Here is a 12,763-nt window from a genome sequence, read left to right on the forward strand (position 1 = left end):
TTAAACTTGTTGGAAGAATAAATGAATGATGAGTTACTTTATTTAAAATAATGTATTGGCAGTTTCTTAAGTGCATGTCAGTGGATGTGCATTGTTTATTTTTGAAGCTGAGTGAGGATAAGTCCCAATCTCACTTAGTCTTGGCAGGATTTCTGGCTGGAATGTTCATTAGCACTACTTATCATTATAGTATTTTAAAATGTATTTATAGCTAATTCACTGAGCAAAGTAAGCATTAGAGAAATTGACAGAAGTTGTACTTAGGTTTATTTAATTTCATTTTACATAGGCCTTAAAATAAGACTATTGATATTTAGAGTGTTACATATGGTTAAGGATACCCAGTGCTGTGTTGTTGAATGTACCTTTTCTGGATGACTCAGAAGGGTCATTGGGATTATATGTCCATATATGGTCCGTGTATGGAAGGTAGGGTATGTAAATTTCTCTTTTGTTTTAGCCCGTAAGTGTATATGTCAAGCATTAACCATTTGTTAATTTCTAAGATGTCTTTTTTTGTTGTGAAATTTAGCTTTTGTTTGGCTTGGTTTGTTTTAGCTATATGGGATAAATATCTGGCTTGTTTCTACTTTGCAGTTTTTAAAATTGACATATAATATGCTATGTTAAAGTAGTTTGTAAGCACTAGAGTAAATCACTTAATGTCTCTGAGCCTGCATATTTGCAAAAAGAGTTCTGCTTTTGTCTAAGTCACAGGTTTGTCTTGAATGATAGATGGGGTAATGGATTTGAATTCTTTGCAAAGTGTATTATGTTATATAAATAGATTGTTATATAAATTTAAGCTCACTTATGTATAGAAATTTTCATGGTTTATCCTTTTTTTAATAGAATATCATAAGTGGAAACAATGTAAGATTATATTATACTAGCAATTATAGTCTTTCTCTGTAAAATATACTATACATTATTATAATTATTAATATAATTAATTTTTATTATAATTAACTATAGGTTTATCATTGTGGTAAAAATTAAAATCTATATTCTTTTTTTAAGTATTCTTTTAGACAAACAAATGCTTTTCTAGGTCTACACGCTAACTATCATGATGTGTAAAATGTATTGAACACAACTCATCATAGTTTTCGGTTTTCATAAGCATTGTCATAATACATACTGGTTGTATTACTGACCCCACTTTATGTTCCTTAGGTTACTGGAGTTGGCTACAATCCGTTTGGGGAAGTAATTGTTGATGGTGATGTCGTTCATGGATTCTATAACCCAGCTGTTAGCAGAATAGTTGAGGTAAATACTTTATACTCTAAGAAGGTGACTTTCTTCATAATGAATTAGGACACAGTAATGGCTTCATAGTTTATGTATATTTCTCTTAGGCAGGCTGTGTGTGCAATGATGCTGTAATTAGAAACAACACTCTAATGGGAAAGCCAACGGAAGGAGCCTTAATTGCTCTTGCAATGAAGGTATGTGCCTGATCTCTGTTCTTTGGCATATGAGACATCATCCTCACAAGAGAATGTGAGGCCATAAATTTCACTATTACTGGTTTTTAGATGTAGAGTGAAGAAGACTCATAATATTTCATTGTTTTTACTGCCTTTTGTGAACCAGTTTTATTCTTCCTGGAAATACAGAGCATAGAGCTTTTTCAGTGTAACTCTATCCCTTACATGCAAGATACAAACTAATGACCAGTGATCCATTTCTTCTTATGAAGAAGTGTTTCCGTCTTCCATAAAATTTAGAATTTTGTGCAAAAAGGTTTATAAATGTGTGTAATTGCTGATAAATACTAACTTTCAAATGAGGAAAAGGCAATATTCTTTAATATTTCCATGTAAAGATATTAAGGCCATCACAAGAGATAGCTTTTCTTTTTCCAGTCTTCCCTTTCCCTCTGTTATCAATTTCTTAAAATGAGTGTAGACTTAGAATTTGTAGTGGGGAGATGGGGTGCTGTTCTCGGTGACTATTTCATTGATCCCAATTGATCTCCTCTTCTCCTGAGTCCTACATTTGATTAAATGAGAAACCTAAAAGTCCAGTCTGTCACTCCCATAACAAAAATAAAATTCCTACTTTTAAGAGCAGTCTTAGAAAGCTTTGAGACTTGTGTGAAACAGGATGTCTCTAAATGAGCTTGCTTGAATTGAGATCCAATGTAGAAATGTAGGTTGTTATAACATTTAATTTAATAAAATAAAATTCATATTTTTAGAATGTATATGTTTCCTTAACAGAAAGCTACATTTCTTTATCATTTCTTCTTCTTGTAACTAAAATAGCATAGTATAGCTTTTTAAAAGATATTCAGAAGTATCTGTTAACGCATATTTACTGTGTTATACATAATCATCTCTTTGAGGGATAAGAGTGTGAACCACATCCTTATGGGGGGACCTCACATTTTAGGTAGGGCATTGACACCGAAGTGCTTGGAACAAAGAAAAGGTCGACCAAGATAGTAGACAATTAAGTCCTAAACATTGAGCCACATGTAAAAACAATGGAAATTCAGACTTAGGATCTGGGCTTTGAAGGATAGGAAGGATTTAGATAGGAGATAAGCTAGGGAAAGAATAAGAATAAAAGCATGGAGGAATACATAAGCATAGAATGGATTGTGGCTTATGAATTGGTTAACCTGAATAAAATGAAAGGAGTTTGAGTAACTCAGAGGATTTTAATTGGGTGTATGGTGGGTTTCTGGAGGACCTTTGAAAGACAGGAAGAAGAGCCTGAACATGTTTTAAAAGATAACAAAAAGCAATAAACTAGGTTTTTGGGTAGTTTGAGAAAGTATTTATGAATATTTGAAGGAAAATGCAAAGGGTATTGGGAGAGAGAACAGCTACATGACATTGGTAGTCAGACTATCAAGTGGTAGGGTGTAAGGGAATAAGATAACAACAGGCAAGATAGATTTGAATCCCTAAGAAGAGAGGAATTGAATCTGAAGCTTCTATTGATTATAAAAGTACATGCTTAGTGTTGCTTGGGTACCTTTATTTGTATCCTGCTTTCTTCCAGAATTTGAGCCAGTAGAGATTTTAATATATTCAGTATTGAAAATCTGGTCTACATACAGGCCAGGTAGCGTGCCTTAGACTGTATCTATATACCCAGGCTTTCGTGTTGAACATTTGTGTTGCTGTTCAGAGAAATACAGTATATATGGATGGAGCACTGCTATTCTATCACCATTATTTGAAAAATAATCCAGGTATCTGTAACTAGACTAGCTGCAAGTTATTACCTTTGTTCTTTGTTAAAGGAAAAAATAGTCACATGTCAGTGAGAATTAACTTTGTTTTTGTGCCATATAGATGGGTCTTGATGGACTTCAACAGGACTATATCAGAAAAGCTGAATATCCTTTTAGCTCTGAGCAAAAGTGGATGGCTGTTAAGTGTGTACACCGAACACAGCAGGTATCCTTTCATTTAAAGAATACTTACTATATCTTGTTTAGCATAGATGACTATTTTTCATTTACTATTCACCTTTAGATTTAAACAGTCAGTGAACATGAGACCTGTTGCTTTAAAGTGTGTGATTTATAGTACACTCATCCATTGTTATTCTTATGTTTTAATTCATGCATAGGTTCTTCAGTTTTGCTGTGTGAGCAAACAACTTAAACGAGTTGAGCCTGGCCTCAGTCTCTTAGAGCCTGCAATATCAGATTCTTTTTTTTCTTTCTTTCTTTTTTTTTTTTTTAATGAGGAAGATTGGCCCTGAGCTAACATCTGTTGTCAATCTTCCTTTTTTCTTTTTTTTCCCCTCTCCAAAGCCCCAATATCTAGTTGTAAGTCATTCTAGTTCTTCTATGTGGGATCTTGTCACAGCATGGCTTAATGAGCGGCACATAGATCTGTGCCCAGGATCTGAACTGGTGAACCCTGGTCCGCCAAAGCAGAAAGTTCAGACTTAACCACTTGGCCATGGGGCTGGCCCCTGACATCAGATTCCTTTAACATCTTTTTTGTTCTTGATGACAGTCTCTGCTGATTGTCTGTTGTTGATCTGTGTTCTTTCACTGAAGGAATGTCTTGTCTTCAGAACAAACAAAGCTACTTTATTTTGTGGAAAAGTGGTTACCAAATGTGTATAATTCATGTTAGTTGATCCAGCTTACCAAGTGGCAAATTGACATGCACTGATAGTTCAAGCTACTACCTTGTTCCTGGGTGTTTTAGAAATTTTTACACAGTGTAATAAGAGTTATTAGATATCTACAGTTATAATTATATCACTCATAGTTGCTATTACCACCTTGATGTTTAAACTTACTTTGCCCTTGAAAATACATATTTGTTATTTTTACATTTCCTTTATTAGGAACTCATAATTGTTCATGTGTTTTCATCTGTGAGCAAACACTTTGAAACCAGTTATATCTCTGTACACAGGAATGAGTGAGAGAATTCCCCCTCACCCATTATAAATAGGAAACATACAGATTTAAAAAAAAAAAGGCCAAGATGGTCAACATTGTGAGTAGAAGTCTGCCAGGAACTCTGTTCATGAGGGGAAAAAAGATTCCTGTTTAATCTTTAAAGGAAATTTTATAAACTCCTGGCAAGAGAGAGAATTAAAAATGAAACTATAAAAATAAAATGACTGTCACTTAAACCTTGTGATGTAAAGCTTTCAAAAATTGCATTAGAGTTAGATAATTTTTAGTTGATGTCCCTTGACGATATACTTATATAGTATGAATACCTATATGAGTTTATTTGGAAGGTCTGTTTCCTTACATTTTATATACGATCACACAGCATTTCAAGATAATATGGCTCATGTAAAGTTTAATAATTTGACTTCAGCAATTTTGAATCTAACTTCACCAAAGTTGTACATTTGGAAGTTGTACATTGAATCTTCTCCATTTTGGGAATGGGGGATAGGGAGTGGCAGGATATAAGTTCAGAAAGATTGGTGTGGTTATTCTTCCTATTTGCTGACCTGAAGATTAACAAAACCAACCAATGTAACTAATAAAACCCAAACCCACTGACGTGACTCGGGATATAGAAGAGATCAGCCCGGCACAGATATGGCGAACTTTCCAATTTAAAAACAACCCCAGTGGCTCAAATAGTTTGTCTTTAGAGGACTTTCATTTGAACGTGACAATATGCATTTATCTCTGTTCTTTCGCTGGAAGCTACCAAAATGACAACCAACAAATAAAAGATATAAACTAAAAAAGAGAAGTATGGGAAAGGCTCCAGGTTGACAGATATCAGGGACTAAGGCATAGGGCTAAAAACAGGAAGTCAGGTTGAAATTGAGTAAGGAACCAATAGAACTCTTCCAAGTACGTTTTCTGTTTTTTGAGGCCAGACCATTAGTCATTCTTCACCCCTGTAGAATATCAAAAATCTCATCTTGGGGAAGAGAGTGGAAGGCAGAATTAAGGCTTAAGACTGAAAACAGGGTGATTAAGGCAAGTGATTATCCTAAAGTGTAAGCTGCTAGGCCATAACTCTGCCTTCTCAGAATTCCTGCAGGTAGGTATCTCCCTACCCTCATTCTCTAAGTCGGAAGACTGATGAGGTTTAGAGAAGCAGACTGGTCCTAGCGAGATTCCAACAATACAGAGTATCCCTGACTAAGCTCTTTGTTCGTGGTAGGGCTTACCTACTCCTGGGCTTCATCTCATCACCCTTCGGCAAGGGCCACAAGTTGATACACTCTGCCAATGCCCTTGGAGCTGCTGGACCTTTAGTTGCTTCAGTCTTGAATGTAAATGAACACTCAGGGATTGCTAGATATTTGGGGAAAGTCTTCAGTGTGAAAGACACAGACCAAACCAAGAGAAAGGGGTCTCAGAGAAACAAAGATAATGGTGGATGCTGAAGAAAATTTCCAAAGACCATAGCAAAATAACAACAAAATACTTTACAAATAGAACGTTTTCAAATAAAGTTAAGGAATCTATCAGAAAGTAGAAAATCAAACAGGTGGACAGTATAAAAGATAAAGTATGAAACTCAGTAAATAAAGGAGATCCAACATCCACCTAATAGTGGTAACAGGAAGTAGAGAACAGAAATTGGCAAGATTTTATCAAATAACATCAGAAAATTTTCCAGGGGAAAGACTTAAGCTTCTAGGATAAATTGCCCACCAGCCGCTCAGAGTGGCGGGGTGAGGAGATAAACACAAGGCCCGTAATAGAGAAATTTGAGGACACACGGAGCATTCCGAAAGCTTCCAGAGGTTTTGGGGCAGGAAGGAGGGCCGGGGGAGAGTATATATACACAAAGGCTTAGGAATTAAATGGCTTATAAATGCAACACTGGGCCCCGGAGGCTGGAAGATGATAGAGGAAGGCCGTCAAATGAGAGGAAGTTTACTCCCAGCTGAATTTACAAGTGTAGGGATAGAATAAAAATGTTTTCAGACATTCCAAGTCTCAAAATGTATATCCCACACACTTTTTCTTAGAAGGGCCCTGGTGGATATATTATTCCAAGATAAAAAAATAAACTAAGAAAAGGACGACTTAGAACCCAGTGAGTTGTAACCAGGGGAGAGGTGAAAGAAATCCCCAGAGTAGAGGTGAAGGGAAGTTGTTGGATACCAGTCATGCAGCAGACCTAGAAATCAGCCAACTCAAATTAGTGAAGGAAAGGAGAACAAGACTCAAGGAGACAGGTCTTCAGTAATAATATGGGAATGATAGCTTACCTGCTAATTTGGTCATGTGAAAAACATCATTGAGAAGGGCTGTATCGGGAGTAATTAGTAATAGGTATAAAGAAAACTAAGCAAATAAAAGAAGAGGCAGTTATTAACTTTACAAAAGATAAAACTTGAATGGGAAAAGAAATGTATTTGATTTATGTAGGCCAAGGAAACAGCATCATGCCTTCCTCCTGCCTCTCTGTCCCCTAATATCTGCCTGCTAGTTACTTGGGGGCCCAGGCAGATGGAAGCTCTGTCTCAGTGTGAGGACACACTGTCAAAGCAGGGCCAGAGGAATAGCACATTTTGAACTGGTTCCTAAATTTCCGTTTAGTGCTAAAGTTCCGTTTAGCACTAAAGTTCCATTTAGCAGTACAAGTACTGCTCATATTTATTGGCCAAAGCAAGTCCCAGCTGACTTCAAAGTGGGGGGCATACATTCCTACCATGTGCCTGCAAAGAGAACTGGGATGTCTCTGAACTGTCCCAGTGACTACCGCTTTGCACAGCAGTGAGGAGTCATCAGGCGAACAGGGTACTGACAAATTTTGCTTTAACTATATTATAAAGGTGGGGAGAGGAGGAAGATTTAGTGGGGATGGCCAGGCTATCACCTGTCACAATAGACAGTGTATAAAATTGATAAGTGAAAAAGTAGCAGTATAAATGTATTTAAAAATGTGGAGATAAATACCAGAGAAAACAGCTAAAAAACCTTAAAATTGATTTGTTTCTGTGGAGTAGGACTAGAGGTGAGAAGGTTGGGCAGGGAACTACAGAATTTCATTGTAAGCTTTTGTATATTACTTTACTAGGATAAAAAAAGAAAAAGTCTGACAATACCCATAAGTACAAGGTGGTTGTGAGAATTAAATGGGATCACATGTATGTGTATAATAGCTATAGAAAGCCTGAACCATTGCCTGTTGGGCTGATGTTAGATCTCTTTGCTTTCCCTGTTATGTTGTGAGCCTCTCCCCAAATCTCAGAGTGCCTAATCCGGGGCTTAGTGTAGCATTGCCTTCAGTGTGTGTGGGTGAGAGTAGGGAGTAGATACTGTTTTCTATCGAGAGTACAGAAAGCTCCCAAATATGAACTTTTAATCTGCAGAGTTTAAGTGCTACTCACATCCTTAGGCTTGAGTAACTTCCCTGGGTATTGCATGCCACTTGTTTTTGGATTCCAGTGGCAGATATGTACAAGTTGAAATTAACTTCAATTTATTTGCTGTGTTTTTTCTTCTTAGGACAGACCAGAGATTTGTTTTATGAAGGGTGCTTATGAACAGGTGATTAAGTATTGTACTACGTACCAGAGCAAAGAGCAGACCTTGACACTCACCCAGCAGCAGAGAGATCTGTACCAACAAGAGAAGGCACGAATGGGCTCAGCAGGGCTCAGAGGTAAGGCCATTTCAGCATAGTCCCCTAGAGTGGAAAGGTAAAAAGACGGTATTCTTTTAACTACAGATAAATTTGTGCTTCACATTTGAGCTGTCCAACTCTCTTCTGGGCTTTGTGGAGCCCTGCCGTTTGAGAAGTGTTATGTTTTAGTTGGCTAATTGGCCCTCAAAACATGGGAAGTTGGGAATGTAGCAAAATATGAACTCTCTTCTTCTTAGAGACCTGCAGTGGTCTTTGAGTAGGTGACAGAAATTTTATTTTAGACAAATTTATCTTTTGAGAAGGGAGGTGGATAGAAGTGAAGTGATGTTACTTCCTTATTTCATCACTTTGACTATCTTATTTGTTAATAAATCTAAAATACTTTCCTAAATACTGAAGTCTTAAGCCTCTAATTTGTCCTTTAAACTAAGGTAATTGCTTACTTGTTCCTCATCTGCTGACTTCCTTCCCTTGCTGTTCACCAGAGAGGTAAGGAAGTGCCCAGGTTCTGCTTGTGTATATGTTGCTGACCTGAACAGTGTGGGGAGAGAGGATCTCCTCTGCACACATGCTCAGGCCACTTCTCCTAGGGCACCATGTGTAGGATTGAAGAGGCAGAGGTCAGGGCCATACTTGGCTTGCGGGGAATATATGTACTTATGTAGTCCCTCTCAAGGAAATTGGAAGAGTTGGCTTCCTTAATTTTATTATTTTTACAAACTGGAAGTCGAACACTTCAATTCCTGGGAGGAGGAAACGAGTTATGTGAAAAATATTCTTATTGATGGTTCACTTAAGGGCTTTCTGTGGGTATAAAACATTTGGATAGATTTGCAGGACTTCTGCTCTCATAGTAAGCTAGGTTTATAAAGGTATCCTTGTGGCTTTATGTGAGGGCAGAGTTTTGTTATTCTTAGCAGCTCACAGCAGGAGGGTTTCAGAGTTGCCTTGGATTTAGAGACTCTCAAGAAGTCTTAAAGGTCTGATATGCACTCCCTTTTTCCTTAATTTTTGTATTGGAGGTTTGACACTTTTTAATTTTGACTAACTCTTCGTCTGAAGGATTGTGGAGGTTTGTGTATGTGTGCTTTGGTGTTGTAACATCGTTAAATAGACCAGGGTTGGTAGCAGGGAAACAATCGGGTGTTTCCCAGGGCTTTGGGAGGCACTCTGGTTCTTTGTCTTTTGCTGTATGTCTTTTCCTCTTCCTCTCCCTGTGCTCTGTTTTCCTCCTCCCCCTGAAATTACCATAATGAAGAACAGAAAGATTTTCAGTTTAACTTGATAAGTACTTATCTTGCATCTATAAAACTTAAGTCTCTTAAAATGTATGTGGTCCTTAATTTTGAAATTGAGTGTCTTTTTATGTTTTAGTCGGCGACCCTCCACATAACAAAGGTCTACCTTACCCTTGTCGCAAACATTAGCGCTAGATCTTCGTTTGTGCTAAAGAAGCAAACAAATAAATAAATATGGGATTCTAACCTCTAGGCTGATACCACCCTTCCACCGAGTGCCAAGAGCTGATCTCCCTCTCTTAGGATTTGTTGACACACAAATTGATACTCACTGTCCCCTTCTGTTGCTGTCTGTCTCTGTTCCAACATGAGGGACTGTCAAGTGCTCATTCCTTCCAGGGTGAAAGCCTTTGGGGCCCACATTTACAGGAATAGTTAGGTATATGATTCTTACAGGGGAAAAATAGAAGTTATTTGCCTCTAACCTTGGTTTTCCAAATATATCTAATTCTCCATACCTTCTGCTTGAATAAGAATTGATACTTCCCATGATCTCTCTGAGACTTTTTAGTTTCTCCATGAGATACATATGTTTAGTTTGTGTACTTTTTTTGTGTTTTCTCTTCAGAGAGTCGTTCAGTGTAATACTATCCCAGGTGGATATCCGTTTGGCTCATAAGACAGCTACCAGACGTTCCAGAATTCTGAGACTCATTTATCATATAAATGATATTTGGAAAGGAATAGTACTTTGTGCTGTATCTTAAGTGCCCAGGGATGACAGGAAACTATAAATAATGATATGGTGATGTTGTTTATATACTCTTAGAAAACCAATTTTACAAATAAGATACCTGTTAATGTTATGTAGAGAGTAAAAGAATCCAAACTATCGTTGGTATTAGTGGTTTTACAATCACTTTACAGATTAACTTTATTTCCCAGGGTTTGTCATGTACAAAATTGTTACGTGTTGTGTATAGTTAATGTAGCCTTCTTTTCGAGCTATGGAATTGTTCTGGAGACCTATAAAATAGAAAGATGAAGATACATTAGTAGAAGCCACCTTGAAAGGTGTCTATTTAAAAGGACTTTAAATCTCAGCAAACCTATAGTTTCTCCAGATAATTGATTGTATTTTCTAAAGAGCCAGTAGGTCGTGTTGAAAGGAGCTGTATGTAGTTACTAAGTGAAAATATTCTTTTCACTCCTCACTTGTCCTTCTCTGCTTAACAGTTCTTTATTCTTATTGCTTTTAATTTTTAATAGCTTAAAGCATCCTCATATCTAGAACCATTAAACTCTAACGCCTTAGCATGTAATAATTTTGGTTTTTAAAGATTATATAACTACAATGACATTATAATCTTAAATGATTTATTTGAGAGGTGTTATTGTCTCCAGCTTTTGTCAAGTAAATTCTAATGTTTTTGTGACTCACATTTACCTTTTTGGATTTTATTATTTCCTAAGTTCTTGCTTTGGCTTCTGGTCCTGAACTGGGACAGCTGACATTTCTTGGCCTGGTGGGAATCATTGATCCTCCTAGAACTGGTGTGAAAGAAGCTGTTACAACACTTATTGCCTCAGGAGTATCGATAAAAATGATTACTGGAGACTCACAGGAGACTGCAATTGCAATCGGTATAACTAGGCTGCTTCCTTTTGTTTTTGATAGTTTTTCTTAAATTACTGCAGTGCATAGTTTTGTGAACCATTAGATATGAAGTGTGTTTACATAATACTGAGATTATACAATTAAAATTAACTCTTTTGTTTGCTCAAACTCTATATAAAATTGTGGGCAAAATTTAGTTTAAAAAGTAATACTAGTAATTGAAAATGTGTAACTAAATCATTATGAAATCACATATGTATTTTATACACAAAAGGATAGTTGTTTATTTTAACCTCATAATCCACCATGCTGACAGATAAAAGCATTAGATCATGAATGTGAAAGAAAAAATGACATTTAGTTTTCCCTTTCAACTTGTGTATACTTTTTAAAGCAAACTTGTACCTAATTTGAACGAAAATAGCTTGTTTCTATATTTCTGTTGTCTCATCATATATATGCTTATGTTGTTTGACTGCCATTTCAGATTGCCTTAAGTATAAGTAAAAAAAATGCGTATGAAAGTTAATCTCCCAGAGCCTATAAACTATAATTCATACTGATAAATTTAAACAGTTTGCAAAAGTCCATTAATTCTGATTTTATTAACGTGGAGAGAGACTGGGACAGGAGTTTCACACTTTACGTTACCTAAGAAGAGTATGACACTAGAAACAGAACATTGTTGGGAAGATTATACCTAGAAAAGCTTATCAACATTTATTTTCATTTATATACAACCACGTGATTACCACAGATCCACCACCATTTTGTCTGGCTTTGGATATTTTACTTAAAATGTACTCTGTCTTCATTAAAATTGAGCTGCTGAGTGGAACCTGATTGGCCTTGTTTCAGTTCTTAGGTATGGTGGGCTAAATTGTGAAAACTGTATTCTTAAATTAAAAATATATAAAACAGTCAAACAGAAAACTCCAGACTACTTACCAACCCAGATAGTTTTGTCTTACCAGTAGTTTGTCATGCGATCTCTTGATATAAAGATATTTTATACATAAAAAGGGAGTGGATAACATGTCATATTAGGTGAGCATTATGTTGACTAGCCTGTCAAGCAAACCCCATTGGTTAATTATATTTTCTCTCCCATTTCACTTTAGCTAGTCGTCTGGGATTGTATTCCAAAACTTCCCAGTCAGTCTCAGGGGAAGAAATAGACGCAATGGAGGTCCAGCAGCTTTCACAAATAGTGCCGAAGGTAGGCCTAAACTAAAGCCTTTGAGACTGAAAGGGCTTTTTCTAAGTGTTGCCATTTCTCCTGCTATTTTAATGAAACTGTTATTCAAATTTGTTGGTCCAAATCATGAATCTTATCGTTGAAATCAGACCTATCATTGAGATTATTTATGATGTGATCATTATGAATATCAGTGCAAGAACTAAGTTTCCTCTGGGCAAGCTACTATGGAAATTAACAGTGATCTTTTGTATTTATAAAGTACAGAGTGGAGGGAAACCATTGCTTTATACTTCTTACCCTTTTGTTGTATTTTAATTGTAGCATCAGTATGTAACGCCTTTTTAAAAAATTAAATTATCATTTACATACAGTAAAATTCACCCTCTTTAATGTACAGTTCCAAGTTTTGACAAATACATGTGGTCTCATAACCATCACTACAGTCAGACTATAGAACAGTTCCCCCTATACCCCAAAATTCTCTTGTGCCTTTTATGGTCAACTCCACCCTCTACTTCTAATGCTTGGCAAACTACTGATTTTTTTTTCCCTGTCCCTGTAGTTTTGACTTTTCTAGAATGCTGTAAAAATGGAATCATGTGGTATGAGGCCTTTGAATCTGCTTCTTTCATTTAGC

The 12,763-nt window shown here is 36.4% G+C and overlaps 1 protein-coding gene across 11 annotated transcripts in view; it reads left to right on the forward strand.

Annotated features, from left to right (window-relative positions):
• ATP2C1 (ATPase secretory pathway Ca2+ transporting 1) overlaps positions 1–12,763 on the forward strand; it is a 152,160-nt gene that overhangs the window by 106,226 nt on the left and 33,171 nt on the right. For all 11 annotated transcript variants that reach the window (XM_008519857.2, XM_070576026.1, XM_008519859.2 and 8 more), the window contains 6 exons: positions 1,177–1,272; positions 1,362–1,451; positions 3,315–3,419; positions 7,931–8,087; positions 10,781–10,951; positions 12,047–12,144. In XM_008519857.2, coding sequence (XP_008518079.1) covers positions 1,177–1,272; positions 1,362–1,451; positions 3,315–3,419; positions 7,931–8,087; positions 10,781–10,951; positions 12,047–12,144 — 717 coding nt within the window. The remainder of the gene's footprint in view (positions 1–1,176; positions 1,273–1,361; positions 1,452–3,314; positions 3,420–7,930; positions 8,088–10,780; positions 10,952–12,046; positions 12,145–12,763) is intronic.

The sequence above is a fragment of the Equus przewalskii genome, chromosome 15, assembly GCF_037783145.1.
Source record: "Equus przewalskii isolate Varuska chromosome 15, EquPr2, whole genome shotgun sequence".
NCBI classification, from domain to species: domain Eukaryota; kingdom Metazoa; phylum Chordata; class Mammalia; order Perissodactyla; family Equidae; genus Equus; species Equus przewalskii.